At 35.9% G+C, this 12,341-nt stretch overlaps 3 protein-coding genes across 3 annotated transcripts; 2 read left to right on the forward strand and 1 right to left on the reverse strand.

Moving 5' to 3' along the window:
• Positions 595 to 4,748, forward strand: LOC105158303 (magnesium transporter MRS2-1). The gene is made up of 6 exons (XM_011075017.2): positions 595 to 816; positions 1,702 to 2,311; positions 3,278 to 3,406; positions 3,502 to 3,837; positions 3,920 to 3,967; positions 4,241 to 4,748. The coding sequence occupies exons 2-6, from the start codon at positions 1,721 to 1,723 to the stop codon at positions 4,469 to 4,471; spliced, it is 1,335 nt and encodes a 444-aa protein (XP_011073319.1). The 5' UTR covers positions 595 to 816; positions 1,702 to 1,720; the 3' UTR covers positions 4,472 to 4,748.
• Positions 5,341 to 7,693, reverse strand: LOC105158304. Its single transcript, XM_011075018.2, has 2 exons — positions 7,458 to 7,693; positions 5,341 to 5,687 (listed from the first exon to the last, which is right to left on the reverse strand). The coding sequence occupies exons 1-2, from the start codon at positions 7,624 to 7,626 to the stop codon at positions 5,596 to 5,598; spliced, it is 261 nt and encodes an 86-aa protein (XP_011073320.1). The 5' UTR covers positions 7,627 to 7,693; the 3' UTR covers positions 5,341 to 5,595.
• On the forward strand, positions 8,115 to 12,123 carry LOC105158305 (pentatricopeptide repeat-containing protein At1g80880, mitochondrial). The gene is made up of 2 exons (XM_011075019.2): positions 8,115 to 8,809; positions 10,318 to 12,123. Exons 1-2 carry the CDS (start codon positions 8,220 to 8,222, stop codon positions 11,378 to 11,380), a joined length of 1,653 nt encoding a protein of 550 aa, XP_011073321.1. The 5' UTR covers positions 8,115 to 8,219; the 3' UTR covers positions 11,381 to 12,123.

Here is a 12,341-nt window from a genome sequence, read left to right on the forward strand (position 1 = left end):
CTTCCGTATGAATTATTGATAATAAGGGTAATTTTTTTATTCGTCAACAACTACTCTTATCTAATGGCAATAATTTGAGAATAATATTATATTCATCCCCTCCAAGTATAAAAATATTATAAGGGTATTTTTATTAATAAACTATACGGAATATTCAATAAAGATAAAATTGCTAATTAAGTGATGAATTGAAATTAGTATTCAGTGTTAGAATGCAGCGTATTTTTATTAAAAATATATTTATTTGACACTACAGTTCAATATACAACACAATCACATTTCACATTAAAATTATAAAGTTGAAAACATATATTTTTTACTAAAAATAAAAACACAAAAAGAAGGCTTGTCATTCTATAAAATTCATTTATTTTTAGAAAATAATTAATATAAAATTTAGTTAAACTAAAACTATTTCTTCTATAACTAATCATTCAGAAATTGAGAAAATTGACCCTTAAAAATTTAAGAAATTTGTTTAGATAAAGTGTAAGGAGAGGACTATAGGGACTGAAACAAAAATAAAGGAAAAATGAGGGACTAATCTGTAAATAAAATAAAACATAGATATGAGAGTTTGGGCCCCAAAATCAGGAAGTAAAATATTCTCATCTCTTTCTCCATTTGTTAGTTTTGCTTGTTCCAGCAATTACCAAAAGTACACACATCAAACCTCAACTCTACAACTACTGATTCCCACTTCCTAGTTATCAGTAGCTAATCATTTGAGGTTTCTTGTTGTTCACTATTCGCCGGCGTTGCGGCCGCCGCCTCCCTCCATCAATCGTCAATCGGCGATTTGCTTCAGCGCTTCAGGTATGCTCTCAATCTTGGTTTTGGAATCTTTCACCTCAAGTCCACGGACATATGGGATATCGGTACGAGTATGTTTGTGGGTTTTGTCTTAATTTTGCTCAAAGCTTGACTTGGTTTACTAGGCTGATTCGTGTGTTAAACTGGAGAAACCCTAGTTTTCTTCTCTCCTAGAGGTAATTGCTGGATATATTCTGCTGGTGGTTTATTTTGGAATAATTATTACTGTGTATTTTGGTTAAGTTTTATGGATCATTTAATCATTTACGGGTTTATTAAGCTGGGACTGCGTTGAACATTCCGTCTTTGCTCTTCTTGTTGGGTATTATTTCGAGGAGAAAGTATGAAAAGGAGGGGAAAATGAGTTTCTTCGGTGAATATGTGATTTTTAATGATTCTTTTGCATCTTGTTGCAATCGATTGTTTCTTGCACTACTCTGGTGGACTCCTAGATTGGCCTTTTTTAGCTTGAGGTCATTTAATGTTGATGATTTTGAAAGGCTAAGATTTGTTTGAGTTTTACTGAGGCTGTTGGATTATAGATATCTTCAATGGTATTATAAGAAAGAGAAGCTGAGGAGTGCTGCTTGGTTATTTGGTTTATGGAAATCGAGGTACTCAGAGCAATTACGAAGAATTAGACCATTTCCTGACATTTGTCTTGAATATGTGGTCACCGTATAGTCATGCAATCAAGTTTGCATTTTGGATATTTCTGTATCAACAAACCAACTAACCTAACTCTATGAACTCGCTGATAGTTTTTCATACAATGTGCTGTGAGAGTTCATTTTTGCAAGAGTTGGATAAAATGCCTCCTTCGCTATTGCTCTGATATTCATCTGTGCTCGAACACATGTTTCATTTACTGCATCTTATCTTCTGCAGTTGTGGAATCTCTTTGGTGATGGCAGACCTCAAAGAGCGTCTGCTCCCACCAAAACCTTCATCAGCTGTAAATCTCAGAGACTCTTCATACAGGGCGTCTGCCTCTGGTCGTCTCCCATTTCAGGGAGTAGATGTTTCAGGCCTGAAAAAGCGTGGGCAAGGGCTTCGATCATGGATACGTGTTGATGTATCTGGGAATTCCCAAGTGATTGAGGTTGACAAGTTCACAATGATGCGTCGTTGTGATCTTCCTGCACGTGATCTAAGATTATTAGACCCATTATTTGTTTACCCCTCGACTATTCTTGGAAGAGAGAAGGCAATTGTGGTAAATCTTGAGCAAATCAGATGCATCATCACTGCAGATGAGGTTTTGCTCTTAAACTCCCTTGACAGCTATGTACTGCAGTACGTAGTGGAGCTGCAGAGGCGATTACAAGCTCCTGGAGTAGGTGAAGTTTGGCAGTCTGAAGGTCCAGAACTAAACAGAAGGAGAGGAAGTAGAAATTTTGACAATATGTACGGAAACACATCTCCTGATTACTTGCCATTTGAGTTCAGAGCACTAGAAGTTGCTTTGGAGGCTGCCTGTACCTTTCTGGATTCTCAGGTACATGCCACAAAAGCTTCTCTTACATGCTTCCCAGCCTTACCAGTCTTGTAAGTTCTGAAGTACATCGTGAATATGAGCATGAGTAGATGAATACTTTTTAGCATCTTTTCACTTTTGATATCTCTTCTCATGTGAACGTACTGGTACTTGTAACAAAATATACATCGGTGTTTCCGGATATTGTGAGGCAGAACATATTAAAGTAGTTTCTATGCATACCTCATATTTTATCTCCAACTTGATAAACCTTACAAAGTGAACATGTTCAAGCTTTGATTTGTAGAGGTTCACATCAGATGTGCAAATCCTTTGCTGTCAAAGTGTAAAAGAGAATTGAAACTTAGCAGATTTCTGTTTTGAGCGGACAGAAACATGTGAATGCTAGACCTAAATGCTTAGATCAGTTTGTCGGAGTCGGCTGACAGATTGCATCATCTTACCTAATTAAGGACAATATTCTCTGGGCCACTCTCCCAGTAAATCTATATTAACATTCTAATAAGTCTGCTTGTTCCATGTGACAGTCTGCTAGAGCTAGTCTGATCTGGTAACTCTTGTACATATGCACCATGAGAAAGTGAATCCTACTTGATTGATACAGTTTCGGGTGGTTGTGTTGTACTTCTTTTCCTTTAATGGAATTGTTGAATTGATCATGCAAAGCAACTGTGACTTCTATTTTTCTGGATGGAACTGCAGATGTATAAGAAGTGCGATAGAAAAGGGAGATGATTTATGCACTTCAATCTGTAAGAAACAACAACATTAAACAGACAAGAAACCAGTAAGAACTTGGTTTTCAGTGAATCCTAATATATACTGAGGAACAGTACCTTTGGACCATCTATTTCCTGTTTAAAGACTCCAGAGATTCATTCCTTTAAGTACCTTTTTCAATATTTTGTATAAAAATTACACCAAACTAATTTGATTTGTATGTTTCCGGAATCTTGAATTGAACAGGCAGCAGAATTAGAGATCGAAGCATATCCACTGTTGGATGAACTTACTTCAAAGATCAGTACACTGAATTTGGAACGAGTTCGGAGATTAAAAAGCAGACTTGTCGCATTGACTCGGAGAGTCCAGAAGGTAAAACTTAGTTACATGGGCTCAACATATTATGTAGCCCCATTTTTTTGCTCTCTGATTTCTGCTTCTTATAAAGTCTTATTGTTATCATTTAGGTCAGGGATGAGATAGAGCAGCTTATGGATGATGATGGAGACATGGCTGAAATGTATCTTACTGAGAAGAAGAGACGCATGGAATCATTGTTTTATGGTGAACAATCTTTGATGGGATATCGGTCAAATGATGGTGCATGGTCTGTCTCAGCGCCTGTTTCTCCTGTTTCTTCACCCCCTGACTGCAGGAAGCTTGAGAAATGCCTGAGCATAGCAAGAAGCAGACATGAGAGTGTGAGAAGCTCAGAGACTGCCACAAATAATATAGAAGAGCTAGAAATGTTGCTGGAGGCCTACTTTGTTGTCATTGATAGCACCCTCAACAAATTGACTTCGGTATCATCCGTAACCACGATATTCAGTTTCTATATACCTATTCCCCTCCCACTTATTAGCTGAGTTTCTTGTATGATTTCAGCTGAAGGAGTATATTGATGATACAGAAGACTTCATCAACATTCAGCTGGTATGAGTCTCTCCATTCCTTCTCTTCATTTTTCTTGGAGATGGATAAATGTGATCTTAGTGTGAACACGGAAGATATGTTTCAATTAGCATACAGTATTTTATCTGAAACGACCTCTGCAGCGATGATGGGGTGATGGTAATAAGTTTTTCATACATCTTCTGTTTATAACCATAAAAAATTGACACAATTTGCCGTTCTCGGAACCAAGGAAAAGCAAATTTGAATTGGACTTACAGATGTTCAGCAACAACAAACTTTATGATTTTGCAGGATAACGTCCGAAACCAGCTTATACAGTTTGAGCTGCTGCTGACCACTGCAACATTTGTTGTCGCCATATTTGGAGTTGTAGCAGGGATATTTGGCATGAATTTTGCAGTACCAATGTTCGATGACCCAGGTGCATTCAAGTGGGTCCTGATAATCACAGGAGTTTGTGGAGCCATCATATTTTGCTCATTTTTGTGGTTTTTTAAGTATAGAAGACTGATGCCGCTGTAGAAGGATAAAACTGGCAGGCTTTGAGGCCAAAAAAGGTCTTGATATTGTTGCTACAATATAATTTTTTGAATGTCAACCTCGTTAGGATGAATAGGAGACTAAACTACTATAACTCTTTTATTCTTGTTTTCTTGTTCAAAGATAATAATAGAAGTTTCTGTACCAGTTGCCCCATTTGCAACTGAATACCGGTGGCCAGATTTGACCACATACTTTTGTTGTTTCAAACTCTGCTTCACTGCATGGATCAGAATATGCCTTCTGATAAATTAGTTTACAGAAGAGAGTTTAATGTTTATTTTCATTTTTCAACTATGTGGTTGGCTGTGCATATCTTTCTACTCGTGGATGCTGATTCAAGAATCTCTCTTCCACTGTAGCTCTTTCTTGATAGGATAAATTATATTTACGGACCTTGAAGTTTGTCATAATTATAAATACCCTTCATTATTTGAAAAACTACAAATATTTTTTTGATATTTGATGAAATATGTATCATCTTTGAATGAAAATCTAAAATTATTAATTTTGTTTTTATTGTATTTTTTTTTAAAAATAAAAATTGTAAAACAATCAGACATGTTGATGGAAAAATTTGAGAATTGGGAAAAAAAAATTCACTTACTCCATAAAAAAATTTAGAAAATTTTAAAATTCATAACTCATAAGAGCATCTTAATCAATATAATAGATCATGTTGTTGTTAGAGGACCATTAAAATTAGGAATATTAATAAATTTTCAAATAACAAGGAGTTATTTTATAATTATACCAAATCCCAAACAACTCCTAATTTACCTTTCTTGAAATTGTAGTAGTAAGCGTGAGGAAAGGCAAGCAATCCCGAATCATCTGATATGCAAACCTGATCCAGGATAACATGCAAGTAGACTCTGATCCTTGCATAGGGTTTCATTATATCCCACTGAATTGAGAAATGTTATTATTTGACAACCTGCCATTAACTCCTATTTCTTTGCTGACTTGTTTGGTGGTACAAATAACATCAAAACTATCACTCTCACCGGTAACAAGGAATACATGAATTTTCTCTCCTAATAACCTGTTAATGTCATACAAAAGAGAGAGCAATAGAGAAATTTGTTGAAGGATTCCACTTGTCTTCATCTGGTTAAGGATGAACCAGCAGAAAGTCTTTCACTCCTAGCTTTGTCAGCCCTTTCCAAGTAATCTTGATGAGATTGATGCTTTGAACCTTCAAGAAACAAAGTTGTTTTAGATATATCTGCTCCTTTTAAGTAACAGTTAAAACTCAGAAAATTAAGTGCACATATAGTAAGATGTTGAAGCAAGAGCAGTATAAATGTGCCATCTCGGCAACGACTCCCCTGTCTTTTATTTGTTTCTTTATCAATGAAAACCTACATCCCTCGGCCACACATACTCAGCCATATAATTGTATAGCTTGTACATTTTTACATTTAATGCAATTTACCTTTATCGAAAAAAAAAAAAAAACCTACATCCCTCTTCTGGCACAAAGAAAGGTGAGACACGCGAACTCATGAAAGAAACGGAAAATTCCCCAGAGTAAGGTAGGCGACAAAAATAGCAAGAAGGCATCCTAACATTCAAGTTCAGGGTTTATGGACTTCCTCTCAGCTTTATTTTGTTTATTTATCATGTTCTGCAATCAATTGAAGCAACCTAGCAAATGTATCATCAGAACATATCACATGGCCTCCTTGTAAGTAGCAAACGACAAATATACACAGGTCAAGGATCGAAATAGAATACCAAACTCCATCAACAGACTGACTATTAGTTATGGAAGTACTTAGATAGCTTTCAATAATGAAGCATCATTAGGCATGTTTATTTACAATCTAGTCGTGCCATGTCAATCAATCTAGTTTTAGTGGTCCAGATCATGAATTAGGCTGCCCTTATTCCAGGAGAAATAGAATATTTCCACAGGAAAATAAGAGCAGCTGCATAAATGGCAGAACCTGAGAGCTAATGCCAAATTTTATAGTGGGTTCATTATCATCTACTTGGAAACCAAGAAGCATGAATAATCTTTCGATTTATATTTTAATGCAAATTTCCTATTTCAGTAGCATATGATTTTGCACTTTGCTTAAATAGCATGGTAATATTTTTCAATTAACTGGTTAAAGGATCGTCATTTGCTTAACACTTGCTTTGAAAGTGCAAATATAGACACATAATACTGAAGCATCATAACCTAGATTCACAAACTTACATCGATCACACCCCAGAAATAAGTGTTTGATCCACTCATAAAATAAATATATACCTTTGAAGATTTTTCCATGATCATGTTTACATAATGAATAACCAAACACCACAAAACAAACATCATAATTGCCCAACCTAGGATGTCATGTAGAATTTTTCACCTCCCATAAACTTATTTCAGCACCATACTATTCACAATCATTCAATTGAATGACAGATAAACTTGCACAACCTTTTAATCGACAGTCATTCTGATCAAAATTTTAGCAGTCTACAGATGTCCCAATTTAAAAACATACACCTCCAAATAGACACCGACTGTCAATAAATACATGAAGCCTACTTCCATGGAGCTTCTCTTATCTGACAGACTAAATACCATTCCCAACAAGCTCTACAGCTCCCATAATAACTAAACAAATGGCAGATGCACCAAAGAAACCAAACAGGGTAATAAAGGGGGAAAAAATTCCTTCTAAAGAAATGTTTGCTTAGATTTTCAGAATCCCATTTACCAAAGTCAAATTCAAGAACACCCAACATTCGGATTCCCAATAAAATTTTCAACAATCAAACAAAGGGTACAATCAAAAGACTAAAAATCACAGAAACAATACCAATCTGCGTGTATGCGTGTGTGCATAATCTAAATCTATTCAATATCACATCCATGTAACCCAAAAAATATCATCCCACTTCCAGTAACCACATGAAACGCCAGAATAAAAGAATATCCAAAAAAAAATGGAAAAGAAAAACTCACCCCGATTCATGAGGTACCAGGGAATACCAAAGAGGACTCCTATAACGGCGATTCCTGCAGCGACATGCTTTTTCTCACCACTATACAAATAATGCTCCAACGTAGCTCGAAATCCTCCTCCGCCTGCTACTCCCGATCCATTCCCGGCTTTCTTCGTGTCCCCGCTCATTTTTCTCTCTCAACGAATTTGCTCTTTTCTGCTGCGAATGTGGTTAAACTTAAACCTGTTTTCTTGTTTTCAGCTTAAACCCCTTTTAAAGGGCTTTTAAATATATTATTTTTCAATTATATATATTGGTATTATTATTAGGACCAAAGGAGCTTTAAATTTACAACCTTAAATCCCATGATTTTTAACTTAATTTAGTTTAATACTTCCTCCTACACCCCATGCCTTTTATTTAATAATAATTTTTAATTTAACAATAATGTATTTATAATTATAATAATTTCCTAATTTATAAAAAAAGTACTTTACCATATAAAATATCTTACAGAATTAATGTTCGTTTAATAAATAATTTCTATAGTAAACTACTTTGAAAATATTTATTAAATAATAATTAATTTTAAATATATATTTATAATTTTTTAAATAATAAAAAAATTATAATTATGATAAATTTGGGTAGCGATTTATAATTTAGCCATACAGAAATAAGTACTTGTACCACATAAGTCCAAGTTTGAGCAGGGCAGCCGCTAGCAGTTCAGAGAAAATGGAGAAATGATATGGAAGCATGAAATTGATTCAGCAATCTTATGGCGTTGCTTGCTGCTGCCAGGAGACTCCAATCCCACAGATTGCGTCCACTGATGAAATGCTTCTCTCAGTTTTCACCTTCTCCCCCTCACCAAGTCATTCCTTCTCTACTTTCTTTCCCTCGAGCATTTCATCAAACACCTCGCAGACCGTGTAAACATACTCCTCATTTCGGCGGTTTCCCCGGCGCTTGCGGCCAAAGCTTTTACCACTTGATCAACTTTGCGGAATATGTAGACGACTCTGATGGAGATATCCAATTGGGCCTGCGTGAAATTCTTGAAAGAGTTGAAACGGCTAAGGACTTTGCTTCTGGTGATGAAGCTATAGCTTTTCTTGATAGTTCTGGTGTCAAACCCGATAAAGATTTTATCTTTTCGGTTATTTGGGCTTTGAGGGAAGAGTGGAAGTTGGCATTTTTAGTGTTCAAATGGGGTGAGAGATGGAATTGTGTTGTTGAAAAGACTTGGTGTTTGATGTTATGGTTGTTGGGTAACCATAAGAAGTTCAGTACTGCTTGGACTCTCATTCATGAGCTTCATCATGCTTCAAAGGACACTCAACGAGCAATGCTGATCATGATTGACAGGTGAAAATTGAACCCCTGCTTGAGACATTTCGGCGTTCTCTTATTTGTTTATATGCTGCTTCTGCAAAATCTAATGCTGGGATTAGCGAAAGACGGAACGTTTACTGATTAGGTTCACTGTGCAAATTGAACTTATTTATAAGAGAGGATGGTTCATATCATTAGCTTGTCTCATGCTTATAGGTGTAGTAGATAACAACAGATAAGAAAGGTTTCAGAACTGAGGTTATAATTTTTTTGATTCTCTTGGAAGGTCCAGCAGTTGAAATGTGGTTTCCTCGCGTGTTCTTGATTTTTATTATGTGAATTTTTGTGTTTTCAGACCTTAGTTATTCATGGTCAATAATAAAGGGATCAACTTCAGGTTTGTCCACCTAGTTAGACATATTAGATGCCACAAAATAACTTCTATGCCATTTTGTCACAGAATGTTCTGTTTTTAAAAATTTACCAGAAATAAACATGCACTCGACTTAGATGGCATATTCCTCTGGTTGGGAACGGTAAGTCAGTAATATACTATAAACTTTATGATGGAGAAGTCTGCGCTGAAAGATTAGGTCACACCTGAAGGAACTTTGATAGGTTTGTAAAGTTAAGCAGAGTCAGTTATAAATTTGGTTATGAATAGACGGGACAAATTCTGATAAAAGCTGCCTCATTTAAGTTAATTGGTGGCAAGCTTTTAATTCTTTGACATAGCCAAAATCAGCAAAAAGAAAGGACTTTAAGGTAAAGGTATGCATTTTCTCAGTTTGTGAAAGTACTTTCCATGTCGTTAATGTTCGGTAGTTCATAATTCTGATTGTAGGTTTGCTTATGGGGTTAATTTCAATTTACCCTAGGTTACTTGTTAGAAGAGGTGCAAAAATCACCTTTATGGGACAGAACTCTGATATACAGGTCCATGAATCAACAGTGCATATCTTGTTGGAGAACAATGGTCCACATTTGATGCTTCAGACAAACCTTAGGATACATTATATAATGTTTACCAAACCGAAAATATATACTCTGTAAACTGAGTCCTACAACCTACATAGAACTCCTAATAAAATTCATAAACTCAAATCCAAGTAAGATCCAAAGGTATTTATTTATTGTACCTGGCTATCTGTTGCTAATAGAGAAAGTCCCTTGAGTTAAAAAATAAGAGCATTGAAAATTAACTCAAAGAAATTATTCACATCTTCCTGTATACAGGCCTCCGATCTGCACCCTATTCTTAAAAATGTTACAACTCGACTCTACTTGTTTTACTCTTGCGACATTCTCTACTGGTAATACTACTCTCCAGAAAGCAAAAATATGTACATTAAAGGGAAGTTGACATTTTGTTTGCATTGAAGTACTATATCAGATTGAATTTTAACTTTTTGCATTTATTGAAATTTCTGAATTCAGATGCCATTGGCATTGTATCATCCACAAATGAGTATCCAAAATCTTGATTCATATTTCCATAATTTTTCTCTGGTTTTTTATTGTATTGTTTTGCAACTGGATAGGTATGCCGCTGCAAATTACACAGACAAGGCTATAGAAACATTCAACTTGATACAGAAGTTTAAATTCTCTCCTGAACAAAAAACATACTTCATGTTCTTGGATATTCTTTGTAAACATGGAAACATAGAAGAAGCAGAAGATTTTATGTTTCGAAATAAGAAGTTCTTCCCTTTGGGAACAGAGAGCTTTAACATAATTCTAAATGGCTGGTGTAACATAGAGATTGACATATATGAAGCTAAGAGGGTTTGGAGGGAAATGTCCAAGTGCTGCATTGAGCCAGATGAGACATCCTATACGCACATGATTTCCTGCTATTCAAGTGTAGGTAATCTATTTGATTCACTGAGATTGTATGATGAGATGAAGAAAAGGGGTTGGGTCCCAGGAGTGGAGGTGTATCATTCATTGATTTACATACTAACTCATGAAAGTTGCCTGAATGAAGCTCTTAAAATTGTAGATAGGATGAAGCAAACAGGTCCGAAACCAAACTCCACCACGTATAACCTTATTATACGTCCTCTTTGCGAGACTGAAAAGTTTGAAGAGGCAAGAACTATTTTAGCCAGGATGATCGGCGAAGACATTAACCCAACTATTGATACCTATCATGCATTGGTAAAGGGTGAAAGTTTAGAAGGAACATTGGGACTGCTCAATCACATGGAAAAAGCTGGTTTCGGTCCAAACAGGGATACCTTTCTTCTTATTCTCGAGAAGTTGTTCAAATTGGGTCAGCCTGAAAATGCATTAAAAATATGGTCAGAGATGAATCACTATGCGGTAAAGCCAGATCATATGCATTACAATATTTTGGTGAAAGGATTGGCTACATGTGGGTTGATTGCCAAAGCTAGAGAATTCTACTCTGAGATGATATCTGCTGGACTAGTAGATGATCCGTTGCTGAAGAAGCTCTTGGAAGAACCTGATCAACAGGGGTTTCATCCAAGAAAAGGAAAAGGACAGATGACAATCTTGCGGCGCGTAAAGAAAGGTAAAGGGTTACGGTATGGGAAAAGTAGAGTGGTACGAGTTAGAAAACATCATAAACAATGAGAAAAGAAGAGAGAAAGCCGAACTTCATATATTTGGCCTCAACTTTGAAGCCAGAATCAATCAGCTTTGGCAAGCTTATGATATGTTGATTCCAATAGAATATCCAGATCACTCAAGCACGGTAAGAACAGAGACCAATTGCCCATTTTGAACAGAGGAAGCAACCATGCTGCCCCTCACCTCAGCCATCTTCAGACCATGAACGAAGTATGTGACGTTCAGGGTGCTCTCGAGGAGCTGAAAGATGGATGATTACATTGGGATGCGTGAGATGGACGAGGTACTTAACATTTCGACCTAAACATCATTTCCCTTGATCTGCACAACATAGACACTTTAAAAGCCGCACTTAGAGCCCAAAGTGTCTTAATCATCTTGAGATTGAAGTCCATTTCAAAGTAATATGGTGGATTATGGACTGAAAGAGCAGTTTAGATCATATCCCATCTTTCCTATGGTGTTGCACTGTTGTTGATACCACTGAACTGCTTAAATGCTGCATAATAGACAACAAAATCATTGACACAGAGTTGCTCTTTTGGTAAGAAGTTCCGGAGCAAATGGTAGGTTGTCTGGGGATCTACAGTAGCATGGAGTAATTCATAGCTATTAAATAAAGCATTTGTTCTTTATTTTCTTTGTTTTTCAATTTAATTTGTCCTTTCCATGTCAAGGTGCAGCGTTTTTTATTACCTTATAGCAGAGAAATTAAAATAAACCATTTTTCTTCGCAATGCAAGAATAATTGTTACCATATATTGGGGAGGGTTACATAACTTACATTACATCCACAGATATCGAAAATTCCTGTACTGTACCTTTTTTCTTTTTTCTTTTTTTAGAAAATTCCCAAAATCTTTTTGCTGCAATCAGTATTTTCTGTCCAAAATTCTCATTGCGAAAAACTTAAATAAACACAGTAAAGTCAGTTCGGTTTTGTAGCCCTGACAAAGATAATTAA

The sequence above is a fragment of the Sesamum indicum genome, linkage group LG3, assembly GCF_000512975.1.
Source record: "Sesamum indicum cultivar Zhongzhi No. 13 linkage group LG3, S_indicum_v1.0, whole genome shotgun sequence".
NCBI lineage: Eukaryota > Viridiplantae > Streptophyta > Magnoliopsida > Lamiales > Pedaliaceae > Sesamum > Sesamum indicum.